Source organism: Peromyscus leucopus, chromosome 8a, assembly GCF_004664715.2.
Source record: "Peromyscus leucopus breed LL Stock chromosome 8a, UCI_PerLeu_2.1, whole genome shotgun sequence".
Taxonomy (NCBI): Eukaryota; Metazoa; Chordata; class Mammalia; order Rodentia; family Cricetidae; genus Peromyscus; species Peromyscus leucopus.
This window is the reverse complement of record NC_051085.1, coordinates 9655555-9680909: the sequence shown is the minus strand read 5'-3', so window position 1 is coordinate 9680909 and position 25355 is coordinate 9655555. Positions and strand designations below refer to the sequence as shown.

Here is a 25355-nt window from a genome sequence, read left to right as displayed (position 1 = left end):
TCTTCCCACATCTTCTAGCACTTTCCACTTACCAGCAGACTGAAACCCTGCCAATAGCATGGCCTCTTCACGTTGCGATCGCAGCATTGAAATGAAGGATGGGAGTTTGTGGCAGATGCTGTGTTTTGCTTGGGTTCAACGTCAAGTGAGATGTTTTGTTTAGGTCGAATGTCAGGTGGGTTTTTTTTTTTTGTGTGTGTGTGTGTGTCTGTTATTTATAATGAAGCTTTAGTTCAGAAAGAAAGAAAAGCAGGTGGTAGCTCTGTCACCTGGCTTTGACAGGAATGCCAAAGCCTTCCATACCGTAACAAAAGGAAGATACAAATTGTATGTATTTGTTTTGTCCAGAAGAACCAGTCAAAACAAAGAGGAGAAGTTTGAGGCTGCTGTTTTAACTTGAAGAGTTAAATGTTTGAAGCACAAAAGAAGTAGCAAAGAACAGAAGGCAGGTAACCAGTGAGCCTGCCACAGAAGCAGTTGCAACGTCTAGCAAATTAGGAAAAAAAATGAATGAGAAGCAGGAGGAAGCAGGATGTGGCGCGATGCGCCTGTCCCAAGAGTCATAAAGACCCACTGTTTTTAGCAACACGGTTGTTTTGGAGTAGACCCTATGGAGAAAATGCAGCCCTTGGGAGAAGGAAGGAGTCTAGAGGGCTGTGCATCTGGGGAATGGCATCCATGTGAAAGACAAGCCTGGGGGTAGGAGACACATGGGACATTTTCTCCACCTGCTCTGATAGGCTGCAGTCAGTCAGAGAGAAGTGTTCTAGAACTGTGCCTGACTTGTCCCAAGTGCACACCATTGCTGCTTGCTCCATCTCTCTGGGTGGTATTGAGCCAGACTTAGAGCAGAACAGAACACAACGCCACACACTCTGGTCACCGTCACCTGGAGTCTTGGAAGGCGTGTTCCCAAGAACGGACCCATTTGTTTTGTGCTGGGGCAAAGCACTGCTCCCCTGAGCCACCAAGTGATGACTCCTGCTGGCGGGGGAGCGAGTCCCATCCTCTGACCACCCCGGCCTTGTGTGTGAGCACAGCGCCTGCCGTAGCTGAAACTGAGCTGCACATTTCATGCAGCACTGACAAGTAACTGCCTCTGTGTACTGTGATAACGATGTTCAAGTTTGACCCGACAGAACAGGGTCTCTGCAGACAGAGAAGGGAGGTGGACCCCTAGACTTCTAACCCCAGATACCAATCTGCTGTTGGATACCAGCTGGTGCATGCATTTGTAGTGGGTGGTGGTTTCTCTTTCTGATGCCCTGCATTGCAGATGTATATCTGCTATTATCCGTCCTCACCACGTTTAAGCTACCACCTACACAGCTTCACAGCAAGCTTCCAGCCCCCACTTCCAGCAGCCCCAAAAGATCACGGGGCTCTTTTGGTGTGGGGATCTCCAGTAATGGAGCTTACATAAACCAGTAGTAAGTCACTCTGCAGGCATCCATGGTTGCAGATCTTCATTCTCACATACAACAGAAGCCACCGCTTTGCTGTCACTGTGTGATTTATGAGGTATGAATTATGCATAGATGGGTAGCTAGAATGGATGGAGTCATTTGTCCAGCTCAGGAAGTCACATCTCACTTAGCTGAATCTCTGTCCGCCGCCTACACACAGTCCTCCCACTCTTGGCCTCTGACTGGCTCCTCTGGGCTGTTCTCTCCCCAGTTTCAATATGTGTCTGTCATGACCCACTTTGCCTCCCACGAAATCCTGGGTAATGTACAGATGTTTTGGCCTGTTAGCCATGGTGAAGAGGGTGGGCCTTAGATTCGGCCAACTCTTAGTTAAAATCCAGTTCAAAGTGGCTGTGAAGCCTGACACAGGTAACTTGACCTCCTTCCACTGACTTCCCCACCTGTAAAATAGTGCCGTTGATCTATAATAGGGAGGCTACCAATATTGAGCTCACGAGGCTATTGATAGATGAAAGGAGGTAATTTATTTATTTATTTTTAATATGCTCCACCATGATTTTCTATGATTATCTCTGGGTAATCATAGAAAATTAGTCAATCCATCTTTTTTTTTCCTGCACAATTATTTTTATTTATTTATTTATTTATTTTAATTACACTCATATTAATCACATTTGTGGTATTCATAGATTACATTCGCAGTATTCATTCATTTATATATATATGTTTAATTTTAAATGTCGAATGTCATTTTTTGAAGGGGGTAGGAGGTCTTAAATACAGGCTTACAGCAAAATGGGAGGACCCCGGAGAGCAGAAGTTCGCTACTGATGTTTTACAATCTTGCATCTAAGCTGTTAACACCCATTATTCAGGATATACAGACAAGGAACTTCCCTTAAGCATTCAGGAGGGTGGAACCTGGCAGGGAATTAGCATTGGGAAGATATCAAGGTCCGCAAGCAAGGCAACAGTTACTCAAAATGGGGGCCAGGGCCCTGCAGGTCCCCCTTTTATTAAAAAATGAGCTTCTGACTTGGGTTGCGTGGGACATCAGCAGGTCACCTTACCCGTCATGAAGACGCCTGCCCAGGCCACACAGGTGCCTATCTTAGGTTGGTGAGTGCCCCCAGGTATTACCGTCTCTGAATACTCATTATCATACCAGCTCAGTCATGTGTGAGCTGCATGGCTAATTAATGCCAAAGATCTCAAAGTGGCACTAGGCTTGCAATCTGTGTGTTCGATACAGAAAAGACCAACAGAGGTCCTATCTCACCCATAGCCAGTAGGCTAAAGGCAACTGAGACATTCCCTTCCTTAATGAGCCATACTGTACGTTGGAGTCCTTGTAAGATAGTATCCCAAAAGCAACTGGAACTTGAGTTTATAAATTTATAATTTTCAAAGCCAATCGAGATGTATATAACTACTGAATTAAATTTATCATGCCCAATAGAATGAAAGATTAACTAACTGTGGTAGCTACTTTTGCTGCCAGGGTCTCCACTGTGCTAGCTGTAGTAAGCAATTATGAAATGGTAATCCCAGAAACAGTAGCAGTGGTGTGCACCATTGTTATAACAGCAACAGTGGCAGCAGCAATGTCAAATTCTCTTCTGGATTGTGTGGACATCCACTGGCATGGATACAACTCCAGGAACACAAACCGCCAAGGCCCATTTTTCTTGATCCCAGCATGACTGGTTGGCGACTCTTCTGGAGAATCCAATCTCATGGCTACCGTTCCTAGGCTTACATTAATGCTTGCCAAAGCTGGCCATATTGGGCTCTCAATCTCCATTGGCATCAGAAGGGTAGATTTTTTTCATGATGACCCATTAGGTCTCTGTCATGTTGGGCTTCAGCATCAGCCACAGGGTGCGTTCAGTGCTCAGGAATCCAAAGAAGAACCTCATTGTCCTGAGAAAGACATAAACCAAACTCCGGGGCCACACCAACACTAGATCGGGTCTCCTCCACGTGCTAGTAGAAAGATCCTTCCATCGCTCCAGAAGGTGATTTGCAACAGGAGCCCTAAAGGAGGTAATTTATGTGTTGCTCAGAGTAGAGCTATGGCACTTGGTAGAATCAGCACATACGATCTTGCTTCTGCCGCGCCTCCACTTCCGTATCTGCCTGCTTCAATTCCATTAACTGAAGCTTCTCTTGAGCAGAGGCCCAGTGAGGCTGGCCTGGCCCATGTCTGAGTGCGCTATAAATAAGAACAACAGTTAACCCTGCCAGAGGGCCACTTCCAGCTCCGTGAGGGCATTGTGATGTTTGTGTGCTCTCTGGTATGTTTTCCTCGCTTCCGGCGGCTCCTCTTCCTCTCTGAGTCAGTGGCCAGTCACCTTGGAAATCACTTTCTGACTTGAGGCCATCAGTGAGCTTGTCTGTCTCCCTCTTTGGTGTTTGTAAGCTCCTTGAGGGCAGAGACTGCTCACCTGCACAGTGCCTGTACAGAGCAGGATCGGAATGTGTTTGCTGAACAAAGGCTGAGAGCAGAGATGAACACAGACACAAGGCTGTGGGCAGAAGGACGAAAGCAAGAGAAGTGAAGCCCTGGAGCGCTGGTGATTTGTTACTATGGTGACTTCTGGGTATCTTTTGTTTGAGGGATGGGATGGAGGAAGTTCCTTTATTCTTAATCTTCTTTTCTTACTTCCTCATCTGAGCTCAGAACAGCTGTACCCCCAGAGTTGGTGGACAGAGCTTCCCTAAGACAAGGGAAGAGGTAGGTGCTGAAGCCTCTGAGCCGGATCAAAAGCTATTCTTCATACTATCAACAAGGGCACGCGAGGTCTTCTGAAACTGCAGTTAGAAAGGACTCCTTAAGCCTAGTGCAATGGTATGGTAAAAAACTGCAGGGCACAGTGAGCTCAGCGGGGTGCTTGAGCACTTACAGCCAGAGTTGACCCTTTGGCCAGGTCACTGCATGAGTCCTCAGGAGGCAGAGGTTCAGCTTAGGGACATAGCTGGACCATCCAGGTCTGTGGGCTCCATGGTTCTGCTGGAATCTGTGAAGAGAGACTCTGGCTTCTTCAGGAATGTCAGCATCAGCACAAACCCAGGCAAGCTTCTAGTGAAGCCCCATTGCTCATCAGTGAGGAAAATAGGCTCTTCTGGAGAATCCAATCTCATGGCTACAGTTCCTAGGCTTACATTAATGCTTGCCAAAGCTGGCCATATTGGGCTCTCAATCTCCATACTTAAAGGACATACTCCAGGCCACACAGTCACCCAGCATCCTCGATACCGGCTTATGGCACTGCTTCTGTCCCTTCTGCCAAGCAAGGGCCCGATATTAAGAACTAAGGTGCCATAGACACTTGGGGAGCGACCTACCTGTCCCTTGGAAATATCTAAATGCAGAGTATGCACTTCAGAGACAGTGCGGTGTAGAATGCAGAGGATGTGATGCTGTAATGTGGACTCAGCTCCAATCCTTACACAGGTGATCTAGGCAAGTGCCTGAGTTCTGTGTGCCCAGTGCTTCTTATCTGAAACCCTGGCATAGTCGCTCCCAGGACTCAAGGAGACTATGTTAAGAGCTAAGAAGCTTTGTCTTCTCAGTTAGGTGTTGTTATAATTCACTGTTGTTCTCTTAGGCAAAGGAGCTTGGTGGCCAGTGGTAGAGGGACAGAGGCATGTGCCCAACAGTTCCAGGCTTGATTTCCATGTGTTACATTCACTTCATCCTTGTTCCCTTATGTCCAAACACAGGCTGCCTGTTACAACAGAAAGATCTTACCCCATACACACTCCCTGTCCGCCCCCTCTTAAATATAAGGACTCACACATGATGTTCATGCTGCCCTCGCCTGAAGGTTAGAGCTAGTGAGTTAGGGCGAATAAGGCCGTCCAAGGTTCTTGCTGTCTTGACAGTGAGCCATTCCTTAAGAGGTTGATGTCTTCTGTCTGTTCAAGCTGATTTCCCAGTACCACATACTCCTGTACCACAGGAAGGGAGAAGGAAAACACATTCCTACCTAAAGATAAAGAACCTGGGTTTGTCACAGCTACCTACAGTCTGTGCACCAGATGAAGTGACATGGAACCAGCCAGACAGAAGAAATCTGGAAGTTTGGCCTTCAGTTGTATGGCCATAGGCCTTTCTGCCTCCTCTGGGACTCACTCACTACCAGAGATGGGTGTGGGCCTCAGGATTGTCAAAACTATTCTTTCAGGAATTTCTTTTTTAATTTTTGTTTGTCTTGTCTTTTCTTTTCTTTTTTTTTTTTTTTTTTAAGACAAGGTTTCTCTGTTAGGTAGCTCTGGCTGTTCTGGAACTTACTATGTAGACCAGACTGACCTCCATATTCACAGAGATCCACCTGCCTCTGCCTTTGGAGTCCTGGGATTAAAGATGTGCATCACCATGCTTGCCCAGAATTGTATTCTTTCAGGTCTTGGACAACCCTATCTGATACCAGAATTCTCCAAGCTCCTAATTATTATTCAAGACAATACTGATAGTATTAATAATAATAATAATAATATTAATAATAATTCACATGTCAAGTAAAGTCACTGTTGGATTACCTTACCATGTGTTTATAATCAATTAATTTAAAAAATATTTTGGCTGACAGGATTCTGTCAGACTTCAAGTGTGTCATCAAGTGGGTTAGCTGAGGTAGCATCAGTTCCTTCCTCAGAGAGGGGCCAGTTTGTCACCCCAGAGGCTGTTTTCTAAGGGCTGCTGGGAACCTGCCGCTGCCTGCAGGTGGCTCCATGTTCTTATCTCCCTCCTTTAATTCCCTCTGGGTCTCTGGCACTCAATCAGTGCAGACCTCTCAGGCTCCCCTGCAGGGAGGAAGCTCAAGGAAGGCAGAGATCAGCCGACTCTCCTCACAGACTCTGCACTATGAAGAGGTGGGAGGAGGAGGCTGGCTGGAGTCCATCTCTCGGCTTCCTTTGTCGCTGCTGTTTGCTCTCAGTTCTCTGGAGAAGCCACGGGCATTTGAGCAGAGTGTGTTTCCCGACTGCCTGGCTTATCAGCATTCATGCCAAAGTCGCTGCCGCAGAGCTTTGAAATTCTAAATCTCTGCCCGCCCGGGCTGCAGAGACTGGCGCTGCTGTGCTCCTGTGTTCCTTGCAGCTTGAAGAAAGTGCCAACATGCAGTCCCAGTGGCTGTGAGACACGGGGCTCCATGTCACACTTCATAGGAGGTGCCTGTCTCAGTCCCATCTGTGTTCACCTCAAAGGTGGAGGGAGGCCGGCGTGTTCTGCTGGGGCTCTGTTTCCATAACCAAGCCTCAGAGCAAAGGGGTGGGTGGCGTGGAAACCACACCCCCTGCCCGATAAGTGTGTGCGTGGGAAAAGGTTCCTCACGAGCCTTGGCACGCCTGTGGAGGTCGGACAACTTGGGGGCAGCCGGTTCTCAGCTCTCTGAGCCCCGCGGCAGTCGTCTTCACCCCTGAGCCGTCCCAGCCACCCCCATCTGCTTCTTTAAGAGATGGACCTTGACTAGAGCTCCTGAATTCCAGAGAAGAAAAAGAATCCACTGTTTTCTCAAAGGCTTATGTAGTATCTTCTGGCGAGGAACCTCCATGGCAACCGCAAAGATCTGCTGAGCGGGTTTTTGTTGTGCCTGAGAGGGAACCTCCTGGACTTTTATTCTCCTCCCGGAGAGAGGATGTTGACACTGCCTGCTCCGAGGGCCGCTTTGTGCTGATGTGTTTGCTGTGTCTAGGCCAGGTGACACGGTGACCCTTGGCCCTCGGCCAGTCCTGCTACAACTGTTCCTAAAACAGAAGAGGCCCAAGAGCCAGGCTTTGCCACTGATCAGGGCCCAGATGCGACACTGGCTGTCCTGTTTGGCTGCCCTGGTTTGTGAGTAGAAGCCCATGGTTTTGTTTTTTGTCTTCCTGTGGTTGTTTCCACAGAGCATGGGCAAAGAAGGTGGAAACACGCTTGGCTGGAGAGCGTCAGGGAGAAGAGTATCACATGGTATAGGCCACGTTGCTCACTATTCTGCCCTCTACCAGGATTCAAGCAGGATGGCTCAAAAGTCAAAGCTGAGTGTGCCAGCAGGAAAGGGTGAAAACCAGCATGTGAGCAAATCCCCTGCTTCCACCAACAGCCAGCATCCAGAGAGCCGCGTCCTGTTGGTGGTCCTGCTCTTCCTAGGGCTGGCCACTGTGCAGCTCGGCCCAGCTCGGCCCCTCCTCCAAAGCCTTCCCGCTCCGGGAGCTGCCCACTTAAGGACTCTCACTCCTAGTCGGGTGGGTTCTCCAAGGGCACAGGACTGCTCCCGTCCCCCAGCTCCTGGTTCTGACTTTGTCTCCCAGGTCTGCCTGTGTTACTCACAGAGTCCTCCAGTTTGACTTGAAGGTTTCTGCGGCTGGATGTGCGAGTCCTCACCCCTGCTCTCCACGCAGCCCCTCACTGCCCACCGAGGGCTAGGGAGCACATTTACCTTCTTGTGCCTTCCAGAAGTTGCCTCTTAATGTGCTTTGAGTTAGCTGTGCCTTCCCCTCTCCGGTTTTATATTTCATTAATATATATGATCATTTCAACTGACGTACAAATTCATTTGGGAACTGAAACAAAAGGGCTGTTTCCTTTGGAAGAATAAAGGTAACTTAGTTTCATTTTCAAAATGCTGCATTCTCACGGTACAGTCTCATTGTAGACAATCTGAGAAATAAAATCAGAAACTAAGAAAGCACACTTTGCCGTGACAACACCACCTGCAGTGATTTTAGCCTGGTCCTCCCCTCTCCCTGCGAAGCACTTTCCAGACATCCATTTCATAGCTGGAATGGCACAGGCCTCTTAGATACAGTGACCTGCTTTACAGCTCTGATCATTTCCGTTTTCTTCTCTGCTTAGCATTCTCTCATGGACATATCTCATATATTCACCACCCTCTCGTTCAACAATTGTATTTTCTAATCTCCCAAATGATAACCAGCATCTCATAGAATATCTCTTAGCAGAAACTCACAGGCCAAAAGGCAAGCCTGTGTTTAAGGCCCCTGGTTGACATTACCAGTTTGGTCCATCGAAATTTCCAATATTAATTCCCATCTCCACAGCAGTGCAAGAGCACACTCACTTCAAGGAACCGTCAGTCACTATCAATCTGTGAATTTTGAAAGATGATATTTCACTAAACTGTTTCTCTGATTACCGTGGAAAGTGGTATTTTCCCCTAAGTTTCAGAGGTGTGTGGGTGTGGATGTGGGTGGGTGGGTGAGTGTATTTGTGGGTATGTGTTGCCAATGGTTTTTCCGAATTTTTCACCTAATTGGTTTGTCTTATCTATATAAATCCATTTTAAAATATATATCTACAAAATAAACTTGTCCATAAATGTTCATAACAGGATTATTCAAAAGAGGAAGTAGTTAAGAAATCCATAATTGCTGAATAGATGAGCACCATGTGATATAGTCATACATTGACATATTTTTAGTGATAAAAAGAATGATACTTTAATACATGTTACATTATGAATGAATCTTGAAAGCATTATGCCTAATGAAAAAGAGAAAGTCACCAAGGTCATGTATTGTGTGATTAAATCCATGCAAAATATCCAAAATGGGCAAATCCATAGAAACCTGAGGTGGCTTAGAGGTTGGCAGGGCAGACAGGGATGAGCAGGTGACTGAGTTAGTGCACAGGGCTTTCTTGGGGGATGAAGAAAATGCTCTGGAATTAAATGGCAGTGACGGTTCCTTCATAAATACCCTTATGAACCCACTGTGCCATACTCTAAGGAGGTAGATTTTATGTTTTTTTAAAATACATCACAAAAAAAAATGTAAAAGTATTAACCAAAGGAACTGTTCCATGGTCTGGAAGAATTGGGGAAGGCGGGGTGGCCTGTTCCCTCCTCAGTTCTTCCATAGAGGCAGAGCTAAAACACCCTTATTTGTATCAGCAGTTTCACAGTCCTGTCAACTCAGAGGTTCAGAGAAAACTGGGCACAAAAAGTGTCTCCCTCTCTTTGGAGCCCTTCCATGGTCTGGTGCTAAAACTTCATTTGGCCGTTTGGGTTTGGGACCCTGTCCAGCATCTGGCCGGTTGACAGCAGTGTTGATGCTCACTCCCCCTCGGGGTCTCATGCTTCGCTCTCCCATTCCACTAAGTGCCTCCAAAGCTCCAGGCCCTGTGAGTGGGGGGCTGTCCAGGAAGAACAGACATTGTAGTTTCTCGGCCTGGGGCTTATCTGAACAAGCAATACTAGAAATGGGAAGCCACAGAAGATCCCAGGTGCCAAGAGTGGGGCTCTTTCCTAAAGTGCCGTGGTGTTTTGTGAATGATTCCTTTCATCCCCTTGCTATGCAGGGTGGAACAGGATCTGTACTCGTCCCCCTGAAGCCTTTGCATCGATCGGTCATCAATGATCCAGTAGCCCGACCTGTAGTGTTTGTGAGGAAAAGCTTTGATTGAAATGGAGTAGCTGCAGTTGCTGGCCACTGCCTGTGGCCAGGATCTGCACCGTCTTTACTCCAAAGAAACTGCAGTCTTTTGGAATGTGTGTTTGGTGGGAGCTCTCCTTCACAGGATTCTACCATGAGTAGATATTTAGTTTGTGTTTGGTTGGGAGGGGGTAGATTATATGAACATTTTAGTTTATAGTGTAATTTGCCTGTGAAGTGAATCATGCCTTAAATGCAACAGGAGAGATCATTTTTGTACCAAGGAAACCAATGCTGCCTCCCTCGTGGTATGTATAAATATTCTTGCCACAACTAGGAAAGATCGGGAAATTGAGGGCTGCTTTAGTGTTGCTAGCTCAAACAGTTATTAAGATGCCAAACCATACCAAGGAAGAGGTGACTCACTCTACGTACTGTGGTCCCAGCACCTCCGTAGAATTGACTGTTCACAGTGTGAAGTGTGGATGGGAGACAGAGGCACCATGCCTAAACAGGGACTCTGCTCTCTCTGCTCCTGGAGGTGCTGTCCATGAGGGTCCATCCTTCTCTGTAACGTTTTTCCTCCATGCCTCCGACCACACCTGTGTGTGGACTTGCCGGGGCTCCATGGTACACGACACAGCTTTGTTACAGAGACCCTGTTTTCACTGCTCATCCCCACCGAGCTCAGCTGTGGACACATTCCCTAGCCTCTCTCTGTTCTTCCCTTGTGAAGTACAGGAAAATGGCAGCCCATGTGTGGGGAGTTAGGAGAATTTCCATTGCACAGTGCAGCGCCCGGTGTCCAGTGAGTACTTACTTATGTGAGCTGTGACTGCCAGGATGTGCAGCCTTCATCTCTACAGTGCCCTGTCCCGTAAATACGCATCCCCCTCCCGTGAGCCTCAGACAGCATCTGTTTATTAGCTCGCCATTCTGTGGGCCGTGAGCTGACACACAGCATGACGGGGTCTCTGTTCAGCAAGGCTGAAATCAGGTGTTGGCGGGGCTGTCATCCTGAGACCTTGCTAGGGAGGAGTCCACTTCCTGCCCAAGCAGGCTCTTGAGCAAGCTCAGTTGCTGTGGCTGTGGGGCTGACATCCCAGGTCCCTGCTTCTCCCGGCCATGGGCACTCCCCAGCCCTGGAGGTCCCCACAGGTCTGGCCCAGTGTTAGAACTGCAGTTGAGAAGATCCTCAGCTTCTCACGCTTCAGCTCTGCGTGTCCAGGAAGAGCCATCGTCTTCCAGGGCTTACTGGATGATGTCAGCGCATCGGGATAATGTCTCTTTTTAAAGTCAGCTCTGCCAAGTCACACAGCCTGTCCCAGGAGTGACTGTCTCATTCACACATCCCAGGGCTTGTACAGGGAGGATTCCTTAGGGGCAGGAATCTTGGGAGGTAGCTCAGAATTCTGCCTACCATAGCACAACCTTAGCGAGGCACATATTCTCACTTGTTCCCTCCAGCTGGCAGCGAGCAGATTTTTCCAAGTGGGTAGAGCCCTCAGCTATGCTGAGGCTGGGTGGGCCCAGCACCAAGGCCTGTGTGGCTCGGCCCCCAAGATCTTATGATTGCACAATGCAAACCCAGCTGGGTCTTTTCTTTGCCCTGGGACCTCCAAGAGCGCTTATGTAACCAGGAGCCACCAGGATGGCCCTGCTTTTTCTCCAGCCTCCCAATTCCTAGGACCCTTCTGGCTGTACCCAAAAGGCAGAACTTCCTGCTGTCACCCATATGATGTCAGGGTCATCTGGCCCCTGTGTCCTTCCAAGGAGGAATACCCCAGTGCACAGAGTTGAAAGGTGCCCTTGAACCAGGAAATTGGGACGGCAGGTTCTGTAACCTGACACCCACTGCTCCCAGCATGCTGTCCAGTGAATCTCAATCAGGGGAAACTCACAATCAGCTGGCCGGACTTCTCAAGGGGTTGAGAAGGTAGTAGACTACCTTGGGTCAATCCTGTGGGTGTTTGTGATTTTACAAACATCAGAAGCCGTCTGCCATGAGCCCCCTAGCCTAAGGTCACCTCAGGTTTGCTGTTCCCCTGCCCCGTCCTCATGCCACTGCTGTTCACTAAGAGGGGGGTTCGCTCAGGAAGCTGTCTGCTTCTGCCTTTGCCCCCGGCAGAGAAGTGTGTGAAGCTGCAGTTGACCCACAGCTCTGCTCCGAATTCTCTTTGCTTGGGTGTAGTTGGCCCAGTTCCCATCCTGGTCTTATCCTCCACCACGGGATTTGCCCAGCAAAGGGGGATACCAGAGTTGAAGGGATAGCTCAAGGCTGAACCAGGAAGCAAGTCATGTCAGGGTACCCGCTGACCAGGCCTAACCTGGGCTGCCCTCCAAGCTCTCAGGGTGGGGTCGGGGATGGGAGGGGAACAGGATAGGATGGGGAGCTAAGCGTAAGGGCTGTCCCTTCCCCACACCTGCCTAAGCCGGCTCCAGGGTAACAGCCTACTCCACTGCAATGACAGCTACTCACTGGCTGTCCCTAGAGTCTGTCACAGAGACGGTGCCAGCATTGCCTGTCTTTGTTACCCAGCTCAGCACGAACCTGAAGTCTTCTTATAGAGCCTGAAACTTGATCGTGGTCATTGCTCTTAGGTTGACAGGTGAGGAAATAGAAACATGGTGTGTGTTTATGTGTCCGTAGACTGGAATCCGTAGGAGAGAATGTGTACTCACCCATGCCCACCTTGGGGCAGATACATTACACCTATAGCAATCGAGACCCCCAATACTGTAGGTCACTTTCAATCACAGAACTGTGTGAAGGATTGAGGCCACACCATGACCTAGCAGTATAAAGTGATCACATGTGCTGTGCTCATGGGAGCAGGGTGTGGCCACGCTTCAGTGTTTGTGGCAACCTCTCCCCAGTTGTGTAATGCTGCTGACACATTTGAAAAGATGTGCAAAGATACACATATACTTCAGCAAACTGGGTCTTTCTGTTATATGTATGCTAGAAACAGGGCCTTTCCGCTTTCAAACCAACGGAAAAGCAGGGTCTTCATGGCTAGAATCCAGACATCTGACCATTCACACAGGATTCGGTTAGTCAAAATGCTCCTCTGCCAGCTCTTCTTAGACACGAAACATGGACTAGAGCCATGGTGGTCCATGACGTGGCGTCTTACTAATCAGAACTCCAGGACCCCAGTGTTTTCCGAGTGGTCCTGACAGTGTTTTGCAGTGACGCACAAATCAAAAGCAAGTGGGATGGTGAGTACAGAGTGTGTTGGTGGACATAAAACCACAGCACAAAACTGAAGAGGGAGACTCTTCTGTGAGCCCAGTCACCTGGAAGGCTGCCTCCTGGCAGGGAGCCTGAAACACAGAATGCAGTCCATATAGCGTCCTCCCACTCTCCACCAAACACTTAGACTGCCTGACCCAATTGGGGCATTATTTCCGTTTGTTCATGCCGCTATTTCTGTCTTTACTTCTGATTCTTCGTATCTGTCAGTCAGTAAGAGAAAAGAGCAAGCAAGATCTGTGCAGAAGCATTAGTTAACTCCGAATGTCAAATGCACTCAGTATACTCGTTCCATAAAAGATTGTTTTCTGTGAAATAATCTTGATGGTTTTAATTCATTCACATGACACCTGTAGCTTGCTGCTGTATGCTCAGCTCTGTTCCCAGCACTTGACATACACACACACACACACACACACACACACACACACACACACACACACACCCCTTTGAAGCAAAGGACCAGCAACCAATCCCTGACTTCAAGGGATTCAAGGAGTTATGCCTTTCCCTCTACTGTTAAATAAAACTAATGAAATTAGCCCTGGATTACACTGCAGGACTCGTTTTAGGGACCTTCGAGGTTATCTTTTCTTTAGTGGGATATGATGTCCTGTTTTCTGCAAGGACTCTAGTGGAGGTTGCTGTGTTGCATTAGAAAGATGGTTTGGAATGAAAGCTCTTGATTTTAGGTTTTCTCCAGGATAATGCCAGTAACATTGGAGCCAGGGAACTGCTTGTTGCCGGAGGCTGCTCTGTGCATTGTAGGATGTTTGGCGGCAACCCTGGCATAACCCCAGATGTACAAGTGCCCGTTTCCCTGAGTGTCAGCCACTGAAGGCATCTCCAGACATTGCCTGCCGTGTCTCTTGGTGGACGGGGTGGTAGATGTGAATGTGACCCTGGGAGTCCAGGCTCTCGTCCTCTGCTTAAGCACTTGGAGCAAGTATTTTCTGTCTGGCCCTTGCCGACTCTCAGAGCAGCTTTCTACCACGGAAGAGTTAATATAGAGTGAGCAAGATATTTATCAGTCAGACGGAGCAACAGCAGCAGTGGTGATGAAATGCCCTCGGTAATGCCTTGGAGATAGTTCACATTTCCTGTTGGAAACTTGTTAAAATCACTCACTGACCGTAAGTTAGAGAGCGTCTTGGACACAGTATGCTATAAATTAATCTCGAATGATTTATGAGGAAATGGGCTCCAGATTTGGTGATCTCAACTCAAGTAGTGGGCGGCTGCCTGATAAACATTCCTCTTCTCAAGAACTCTAGTCAGCTTACCAAGTATTTGCTCAAGTGTAGAATGGGAGAGCTTTGGAATGTCTAATGCTCTTCCGTGCTCTGGTCTAGGAGAATTCGGTGCATGGGAACGAACTGCCACTGATATCTCCTCACCCCGTGACAGCTCCCACATTGGTACGAATTGTCCTTCGTGGTCTCACATTTCTCCCTGCCCTCCCCAGTGAGGATGTGTCATTAGACATGATGTCACGTGTTTCTTATTGACTCTTTGGTCCCCAAAGCTACTTCTGAGTTTTGGCAGGGACACCCGCTGCAGGTTCTGCCTGCCTCCTGTCTACTTACAGTCCAAAGTGGTGACATTTGCTACCTTCCCTTATATTTCTGAGTTATCCTCACTTCTCACATACATACTAGGATGTTAGAAAATTCAGGACAGGGGCTGGGTGTGTGGTGGTGGCACATGCCTTTAAGACCAGCACTCAGGAGGTAGATCTCTGTGAGTTCCAGGCCAGCCTGGTGTACATAGTGAATTCCAAGACAGACAGAGCTACATAATGAGACCCTTCCTCAAAAAAGAAAGAAAGAAGGAAAGAAAGAAAGAAAAAACAGGACACTGCTGATGAAAGTCACTGGGAGAAGGTTGGTTTAGTACAGAGAGAACACAAGGCACAGGGTTTTCACTCACTCACTTGTTACTTATGCAGCAGCTACTGTGTTCTGGGCATTGGTAATGTATCTGTGAGAAAATGGACTTCAGTCCACAGGGCAGTGGGACAAGTGGACAGGCCATCTTCTAATGTGGCACAATGGGTCCCAAGCTGAGGGACAGTGTAGAAGCCAGTGGACCATTAAGAAAGGTTCTGCAGCTTGTGGAAAGGGGGGTCTGAGAAGGTGTCTCAAAAGAAGGGCTGACTCACCTGGACAGGTCCAGGAGGAAGGGCAGGTGTGGTCACGGCCACATCCCCAAGCAGGAAGGTAAGAGCTGAAGCAGGAAGACTGAGGTAAAGTGGAAGAGCCATGAGGATGCTCTCAGGATCCCACAGGAGCACCAGGGTCTGTGGAGGTCTACCCAGATGAGGAGGAGCCCTGGGGAGGCAGGTGTGAGGAGGGTAGAGTGACAGCCGCTCAGTTTTTTCATCCATCACTACCTGCGGAACATAGCAGTGCTCTTCTTAAATGATTTTAAGAACGTCAAACACTTCGTAGAAATTTGAGATGCTAATGAGCAGCTTTAAATGCTTGTTTCCAGAGGCTATCATGACAGCCTCTTTAGTTCTGCCCAGTTTTCTTTTCACTGGTAACTACTTCTTAGTTTTCATACTGATCATCACTTGTGACTAAAGAGTAAGTCCCACGAGTGGGGGCGTCTGGTAAATAGGCTGTGTCTGGGCTTTTCCAGCTCACCTGGCACCTCCTCGGATGGATTAGCCTCTGCTGTATTGAAAGGTGTTGCTCTAGTGTTGGGAAACGCACTTTATTGCCCACACATTATTTTTGAGGTGACTATAGAGCAGCAGAAGGAGCTGGTGGGCCGCCTGTAGGCAGGCCTGTGGTGATGTGGCGTCCCCGGGGGCACAGGCCTCATTTGAGGGAAATCGCACCCGGTGAGCACTGGTGCCTGTGATCGTGCCGTCATCCAGAGCACACGAGGAACAGGGTGTCAGGTTCAGAGGACCGAGGCGCCTCCTGACACTGGCCCCTGGCCACTGCCTGTTAGCCTGATGGAAGCATGCACCTTCACGCCCCTCTTTTCTCTTCCCGTCAGGAATTTGGATAATGGGCTGTGTGCAATGTAAGGATAAAGAAGCAGCGAAACTGACGGAGGAGAGGGATGGCAGCCTGAACCAGAGCTCCGGGTACCGCTATGGCACAGACCCCACCCCTCAGCACTATCCCAGCTTCGGCGTGACCTCCATCCCAAACTACAACAACTTCCACGCAGCTGGGGGCCAGGGACTCACGGTCTTTGGGGGTGTGAACTCTTCCTCTCACACTGGGACCCTCCGTACGAGAGGAGGGACAGGTAAGCCGCTGACGGTCGGGAGAGCTGAGGGGACGGCTGGCCAGGGGACGGCTGGCCAGGGGACGGACGGCTGCCAGGGGACGGATGAGCTCCTTGTAAGCTCTTGTTGTTCGGGGAGGAGGGTGGAGGTGTCCCACAGCCAGTGTGTGGCAGTCGGAGGAGTTGGTTCTCTCCTCTCACCACGGGTTCTAGGGATCAAACTTGGATTGTCGGGGCTCCGGCAGCACATTCCTTTACCCACTGAGCCACCTGGCCGGCCCTTTGGCTCTGCTCGTAATTATTTCAGCGCAGCCCCTACCTGTGCTCCATATGACTCACTTTGACTAAAGCTCTAACAGAGAACTTTCAGTCACCTTTATCCATCACCTACCATTCAAAACAGAAGGCCCGAGTTGAATACTCAAGACCAAAATGCCTGGCTTTGGGGGCACAAGAGGCCTCTTGTTACTGCTCTGAGAATTCTGCGCGGGTTAGCGCACTGCAGTGTCCTCCTGGGCCCTGTAAGCCAAGCGTCCCCACCCGTGGCCGCCCTGAATACCTAGCATGGCCACTCTAAAGCATGGCGACCTGAGCCCTGTCCTGGGTCTTCTGCACCTGAGGCCTCAGGCCTGGCTCTGGGTGACCTCGAGCTCTCCAGTATTGATGCACCCCTCCCTCACTCCCGGGGTACCTTCTGTCCCTCTTCTTCCTACTCTTCAGCCTGCCAGCCACTTGCTGGCCAGTGTGGTTATTGCCAGCGTGTTTTTACCATTTATCTCAAGTTCTCAGTATTTCAACCTGATAAGCCCTCCAGTTTTCCATACGTCTCTGTATTTTCCTCTGTCATATTCGGTGTACGTATGTTGTGTTGTTTTGTCTGTGACTTTGGAGACAGGCTACCACTTTGTAGCTCAGGCTGTCCTCAAACTATTAACAGCCCCCCTGCCTTGGTGAGTGTTGGGATTACAGCTATGAAACGTCACACCCAGCTGTGTGTTTTAAAGTTGAGCTTTGGGCCGGGCGGTGGTGGCGCACGCCTTTAATCCCAGCACTCGGGAGGCAGAGGCAGGCGGATCTCTGTGAGTTCGAGGCCAGCCTGGTCTCCAAAGCAAGTTCCAGGAAAGGCGCAAAGCTACACAGAGAAACCCTGTCTCGAAAAACCAAAAAATAAATAAATAAATAAATAAAGTTGAGCTTTGTATGCCAAGACCATTTTCATAGTCTCTCTCTCTCTCTCCCCACTTCCTCCCCCAAGTTCCCTTTGCTTTATGCCATAAGGCTAGGTTTCACTGCCCTGTCGGTTTGCTGACGTAGCTTTATAACAAATCTGGCGTACATTCTCACATGCTTTCTTCGCTTCTTGTAAGTTGTCTTAAGCATCTTTCATCTTCCAAATCCTCTCCCATTCCATGAACCATGGTAACCAGATATTTGCCATTATTTGTTCCAAAACTGTTCATTACAAAAGTTTAAAAGAATGAAGCATCTCCCAGTTCTTCTGGGGACAGATGCCTCCTGTCGTCTATGACAAGTCATGGTGACTTTTTTTAACCTGGAGAGCTGATGCTCCTGACACCGTTAGGCTCTTTCTCTGCGTGCAGCACATGGCAGTGGACTTGGGAGAGGGCACGGTCTCTTCCCGCAGTGCTGTGCCAATCTCTGCCCCACAGAACAAACATCTGTGCCCATCCCTGACACTGTCGTACCCTTAGATCCAGCTGTATATGCGACCCTCACCAAACCTCCTGCTCTCCTCCAGGGGCCTGAGAAGGAAGCAGACAGGCAGTCTAGGGCCCTCTGTCCTTAGAAGATACAAAAGAAAAGGGAAAGCCAAAAGTATACTAGGCACACACAAACACACACACACACACACAGAGAGACACACGTGCACACACATACACAGCTCTGCTGTGAGAGTATTGAGTGGTTTGTAGCCGTAACTCTTAATTCAACAAACATAATCATCATCCCTGTTCATTCTGAAGTCTGTGCATGTCTCATTCACTAAGCTCACCAGCATGGGCTCCTTGTCAAACCTGTGGGTATATACCACAGTCAGGGATAATCTTAGTGGGAGAGGTCATCTGACTCCTTATAAAATTTGAAGTTTCAGATGTCGTGTCCCTGGAGCTGGCGAGCTGGCTTAGGGGTTAAGAACCCTTCCTGCTCTTACAGAGGGCCCAGGTTCTGTTCTAGCACTTCCCATCAATCAGCTCACAACCACTTATAACTCCAGTTCAAAGGGATCCAGGTCCTCTTCTGGCCCCACAGCCTCTGACACACATATGGTGCACATGCGTATACACAGGCAAAAGTGTGTACATATAACAATAAATTTTGAAAAAGCAGAACCCTGGGATGTTGGCAGATGTCCTTTCCTTGGGTGGTTTGGTTGTGTTGTGTGTCCCACTTTCTGGCAGATCATCTTCAGTCCCCAGAGGCCACGAGCAGTGTCCACTTTCTCTCCAGCATCCTTTGCTTCCTCCTCCGCCTCAGTGATGAGTAAGAGGGTTGGAAGGTCTGACTTGGTGTGGCTGCCTTCCACACAGAGATGGCTTGGTTCTGTTTTTACATTATAAAAGGAGGGGCATCTGTCACTGACATGTGAAGTAAGTAGACATGACCATAGAGGCGCCTGCCGGACTCCCCCACCCTGTCAGAGAAACCTCCGTGGTCAGGACACGTGCCTGAGACAGTGAAAAGATGGCTTTCCCCCAGCCTTCTGCTCTTGTCGGTCCTGTGGCAGCGGCTCCTCAACAGCGGGGCACTCTGAAACCATCATGGCGGGCACTTTGAGGTGTGTGCAAATCAAACTGAGAAGCCGGATTCAGAGAAATTAAACACTTTCTTCAGCTATCACTTCCTGTGTGACCGCCACTGAACGTCACAGCTCGAACAGGATGTGTTTGTGATCTTACGTTTAGTACCTGTGTTTCTGTGGGCCGTAGTCTGTGGTCAGGGTGTGTGGACTACACAGTTTGACTAGAATGAGCTGCTCCAGCTCATGTGCTCTGGGCAGGGTCCAGTTCCTGGCTGGGGCTTAGCCAGTTTGTTGTCACGAGCGCCTTGCTGGCATGGCGCCCTTCTTAACCAGAGTCTGCAAGGTAGTGTGGCGAAGAGAAGTCTGTCTTCTGAAAAGGTGTGTCACACTGGAGATAGCCTGTCACTTCCATATCCTGTATTAATTTGAATCAAGTCATTGTGTCCATAAGGCAGGGAGGCTGCACACGGGCATGAGATCCAAGGCAGGAGTCAGGAGCACTGTCCTAGAATTCTGCCCGCCAGGTAGAGCAAGCCCGGGACCGAGTGGGACCCTGGGCGTGCTTTGTCTGGGTGTGTTTTGCTCTTGATGGTAAACTCCTAGAATGAGGGAAAGGTTCCGGGGGTCAGCAGGTGAGAGGACTGGGGTGGGTCTGAGGAGTGAGGAGACCGTGAGGACAGGTGAACTCAAGGCAGGAGAAACAAGGGGCAGGAAGTGTGGGCAGCCGTTGCCACAGCTGCAGACACCAAGGGCAGTGCGTCTTCCGCTTGGGGTGACCATTACAGAGGTGTCTCTAAGTCTCCCCAGGCCACAGGGCAGGTTTCCTGTTCATTCACTGCTATGTGTGCTGGAGTCGAATGATAAAATACCCAGGCTTCCAGGGACAGTGGGTGGGGGCCATGGGTATGTGCTGCAGACCCATGTCAGTCAGAACCCACCCAAAGTTGCAGTGAGGTATCCCTCAATTCCAGGTTTTTGTCATAGTGTCCCCTCTACAAAACCATGGTATAACTAGCCACAGTGTCCCATATTAATTACAATTCCTCGTGTTTATTAATGCCGAGTAACCGTAGATTTTTAAGGATGAGACTTGAGCAGAGATGTAATTGTTAGTATTAATACCCCGAGTAACGATGTCCTTCCTCGACTTGGCAGGAGTGACCCTGTTTGTGGCTCTTTATGACTATGAAGCACGGACAGAAGACGACCTGAGTTTTCACAAAGGAGAAAAGTTTCAAATACTGAACAGCTCGTAAGTTTGGGATCGGGGGAGGTGGAGCACGCTGCCTTTTGGTTTGAGGAAAGGTTCTTGTGGCAAACACATTTCCTGTCTGGAGATAAGGAAAGAATGTTTACCGCGTTCACCAGCTCATAGCGATACAGCCTGAGAGAATTGGTTAAAAAGAAAAAAAAGTGCAGTATTCCGTGGCACTGTATGCTCAAGGACTTTTACAGCAGAGAACATAGTCTGTTTTAGAATCTATTTCCTAATTGTGTGTGTGTGTGTGTGTGTGTGTGTGTGCGCGTGCGTGCGCGCGCGCACATACATGGGTCTATGAGAAAGAGCTGCTGTTGTATGAGGGGGGTGTACAAGTGTGTACATCAAGGTCAGAGGAAGCCATCAGGTGGCCTCTGTCACTTTGAGGCAGGTCTGTCCTTGAACCTGGATCTCCTGGTCTTCAGTGTGGCTAGCAGCCAGCAAGCCCAGGAACCCTCTTGTCTCTACCCCACCCCACAGCACTAGGTCACGGGCTTGTGGCAGGGATGCTGGGATGCATGCACTCCTAGCCACCAAGCATCTCTCCAGCCCCAGGGCCCTGTGTTTGCAGTTTAGAAAAAGCCTTAAAAGAGCCAGCCAACCCCCTACTCCCACTCTCTCTCTCTCTCTCTCTCTCTCCCCCTCTCTCCCTCTCTCATGACTGGCACATGGCTTGCCTGCCCAAATCCCATGCTCTCTACCATGAGATTATCTCCACATCTCAGCTGTGGGCACGGGCAGAAGCCTCACACTTCGGGCCAGCAACAGGGTCCTCTACTTTTCCCAGCCGTGAAGCCTGTGGAGGTGGTTCCCTGAGTGTCCGTGCACTGTAAGGAGAGAGCAGAAGCATTTCACCCCCAGGAGAACGGCTGCAGAGTGTGTGTTGTAAATGTGACCACTAGGAAGGACTGTAAACAGAGAGCAGGCGAACTTAGGGCAAAGGTGACATCCTTTTCTAGCCCCACCTTGTTACCTGCAGAGGAAGAGGCGCTGTGGATCAACCTTAGATTCTAAAACATCACCTCCCTTAGATGTAGGCAGTGTGTGTGGATGAGGGAACCGCAGGAAATCCAGGCTCCTGAAAATGGCAGTGCCATGCCTCAGCCCCTCAAGGTCTTGATAGGCGCTCCCCAGTCATTGGGAAAGATTACCACTGGGGCTGGGCACATTGGGGAGCTTGCTCATGCCACCAAGTCCGGTTGCTTCTCCTCCAGCTGGATTTCCAGGTAGTTGAAGGCTTTGAAACTTGGCTCCTCAGCTTCCTCTAAAAAGATGAACATAGGGAGGGAGGTAAGAGGTAACACCCCAGGAAAGAGGAGGGGTGTGGCAACAGAGGACTCCCTGTCACCTGCAGACTGTCTCCTTCCTGGGGGCACCTCTGACTCTCAGCCCATATACTGAGAACATACCAACTTTACCAGTAAACCCCAATACCGCCAGAGACACTGTCTACATAACACCAGGGACATTTAAATTAGGAGCACTGTCGTCCCCAACAGAGGTGTGCCTGTGTGCTGTTCTTTAATTTACTGAAATACGTGCAGAAATGTGCGTAGACTTCTGCCTGGTGATGCTTGTATAACAATGTAACTCCTAACTTACCACCTTGCAAACTCACACGGAAAAGTGTAAAAATTGATACATTTATGCTATATGTATCTTACCACAGTTTTTCACAAACATCAAGTTTACTGTATTCTCAGAAACTAAGCATGTCTGTGCCACCAGCACCCAGGTTGAGAGCTTTGCCTCCCCCACCCCTGCCTCCTGCAGACACAGGAATGTCCTAGTAAACAGCTGCCGCTTATTGACAGCTCCTGGGTGCTGACCATGTGCTGCTACAATTGCTGTCATTGATTCTTCGCAGCAGCTGTCCAGGATGTGTCGCAGTCGTTAGGTGACATCTGAGAGCAGGAGGGCACAGGTTAGAGAGCCGAGGGCACAGTCCTGGCAGGTGGCAAAGCCCGGGGGAGATGAAGGTTCAGAATTCCGAGTGCATTGTCTGATGGGACCTCGGAAAAGCCCGGCTGCTGTCGTCCACCATAGCTGAAGTATCTGCCAGTAAAAGAGTTAGAAGGTTGGCTGGAGAGTCGGAGAGGGAATTTGGCTTTGATCTCTTCCCATTTGTGATCGCTCATTGTTAGTTTGATTCCCAGATGAACGCTTCTTGTCAGTCTGTTGACGGGTTTGTATCCACCTCCCCAGTTGTACAGTATTCTTCAAATGGCAAGGTCGACCAGAAATTTGAAACTCTGTAGGCCTCGGAAGTAAGTAATAGAAGGGGTAGAGAGAAGCATGTGCGGCTGTGGCCCTCTGAGCACACTCGTGGTGACGGTGTCTCTATTCAGGTTGCAGGGCATGGGCATGCTGGTCACAGCCAAGTCAAATCCCTGGCGTCTTCCTCTGTTACAGAAAGGACCTACAATATCAACAAAGTGAATTTTAGAGAAATGGCTAAGGGGAGGACGCAGTCTGTCCCACTCTGTATTTTTATTTCAATACATAGTTTTTAATGTTTACAGAGTCCTGTGGCCCTCCGGCCCTGTTCTCCCAGAAGAGAACATTGCAAAGGGGCTTTTCCTTTAAGAGTGGAGTTCTTCATGCTCCAGGCCATTTAACTGCCCCTTTCACGGTTATGGAAAAGAAAAGTAAGGTTTGTACCGTACAATGGTATCTGGAGTCAGGGGTAATAACAGGGAGGGAAACCAGGGAGGAAAAACAAAACACCACAGAGCAGATGGCATGGGGGCCTCCCTCCCTCCCCCGCCGCCCAGCCCTGGCTCTCAGCACTGACAGGAGAGGGTGGCGCTCTGTTCTCCTGGGAGCAGCTGCCACCCCTCTTGTATGTCCCCCTGACCCGCCCCATCAAGAGGCCCTCATCCACCATCACATGTACAAGGAGGGCAGTGCCCAGAAGGGCCGCGCCAGTGCCGACAGGTTGGAGGGTAGTTCTCAGTGTTCTGTCTCAGGACTTCGCAGGCCAGAGCTCATCCTGCACTGTATTTAAGTTCACCTGTTTAATTCCCTGTTTTCACACTTCGTAACTAGTGATTTAACATCTCGAAACAGTCTTTAAAATGCAATCAACATTTTACACAGATGAAATAAATCACTGCCCAGAACCCACTGAAAGTTCTTTTCTGTCACGATCAGACAAAAAAAAAAAAAAAAATGATTATCCAGATGTGATCAAAGTTGTTACAGAGAGGCTCTCTCCAAGTGAGAAGGACAGTTGGCTAAACACAGGGAGACTCCAGCACTCCGTGGCTGGCTGCTCTTGGCAAAGCCACTTCCTGCCTCCATCTAGGCTCCCAGCACCTGGAGCCACAGTCCTGTGAGGGACTTTAAGGACTAGAGACAGGAATGGAGGAACAGAGGCTATTATAAAAACAAACAAACAAACAAACAAAAAACAAGAAAAAAACCTTAGAAGTCATTCTCAACCAGTGTCAGGGGTTAAATTGTGAGTTTGATTCAAAACAAGAAGACAGTGTGAATTAATACAAAAGCTGCTGTAAGAACAATTTAGAGAAGTACAGCTTTATAGGCTGGGGAGATAGCTTAGCAGGTAAGGCCCGGAACCTAATCCAGCCCCCAGCTGGTGAGCCCAGAACCTGGTCCAGCTACCAGCAGGTGAGTCCAGCTGCCAGTGCCCACACAGAAAGCTGAGTGCTGGGGAAGCAGACAGGCAAGGAGGATCGCTGGCCACTGTCCAGCTGAATCAGCTAGCTTCAGGGTCAGTGAGAGGCGGAGAGCAATTGAGGAATACAACAGCATCAACCTCTGGCCTCTGTAGACACACACACGCTCTCGTGTGCAGATTTACTAGTAATGAGTAACTACAGCAGATCAAGTCAAGAGTGAAAGGGGCATATTAGAGATCCCACTCCAAATCAGCACCATGTGCAGAAGGTATTTGTAGGTGAATTGGTGCTACAGTGTATGAAACAGAGATTTATTTGTTTGCCTAATAACCTCTGGTAGATGTTTTGAGTCTTATCACTCCTCAAAGCCCAGTGAGAGTAAAGTGGGAGGGAACTGCCTCAAGATGTGACATTTGCCGGGCGGTGGTGGCACACGCCTTTAATCCCAGCACTCGGGAGGCAGAGGCAGGCGGATCTCTGTGAGTTCAAGGCCAGCCTGGGCTACAGAGTGAGATCCAGGAAAGGTGCAAAGCTGCACAGAGAAACCCTGTCTCGGAAAAAAAAAAAAAAAGATGTGACATTTACCTCGTAATGCATTGAGTCTTTGTCCCTGTGTGTTGCTTGGAGGATAGAGAAGAAAAAGAAAATGACCCTGGCTGGCCCAAAAGCAGAAGTCCCGGGGACGGTATCTTTCTTGTGCCTCAGTACAAACTCCGTGGTATTGACTGTTGGATTCTAACGTGTGATGAACTGTTTAGGTGCCTACACCAAACAGCAAGTAATACTAACTTAAACTGGAACTTGCTTCTTTAATGCCGAATCACCTGAATAAAACTGGGCTTGTCCCAACTTGCAGCAAGGTGTATTGGCTTCCTGACCCCATTCATGCTGACATCACCCAAAACTGATGCTAGCCTTTCTGTTCCTTAACTTAACTCAATTATATCTAAGTTGATAACGGTTTTGTGCATTAGAAAGTAAGCTGTGTTACAAGCACTTGATTTTTCTTCGCCATTTTGGAGCATTTCCCAGGTTGGGGGCACTGGTTGCAGTGAGGAGCCAGTGGGTGATTTTTTTAATGATGAAATGTCTCCATCTAGTGGAAGTTCAGAGCAGTAAAGATTGTCACTATTCAAATGGAGGTGGTGTTTCCAAATAATGTTTAGCATAACTTCCACATACACATTTAGATGCTAGACTTACAACTATGTATATTCCTGTGGGGCTAGAAATGGGAACAATAACAACTTAAAATGTTACCCTTTTTTCCTTCTGTGGTGCTGGGGTTCAGAACCAGGACACACTAGGCAAGCAGTCTGCCACAGAGCACCCCTCTACCAAGTCATGAGTTGAACTACAAGAAGAGGGACACAAGTACAGGTTG

The 25355-nt window shown here is 48.9% G+C and overlaps 1 protein-coding gene across 7 annotated transcripts in view; it reads left to right on the top strand.

The window, feature by feature from the left end:
• Nucleotides 1–25355, top strand: part of Fyn (FYN proto-oncogene, Src family tyrosine kinase) — a 199512-nt gene that overhangs the window by 132297 nt on the left and 41860 nt on the right. For all 7 annotated transcript variants that reach the window (XM_037200517.1, XM_037200516.1, XM_028874838.2 and 4 more), the window contains 2 exons: nt 16072–16329; nt 20225–20321. In XM_037200517.1, coding sequence (XP_037056412.1) covers nt 16083–16329; nt 20225–20321 — 344 coding nt within the window. In that variant the 5' untranslated portion in view covers nt 16072–16082. The remainder of the gene's footprint in view (nt 1–16071; nt 16330–20224; nt 20322–25355) is intronic.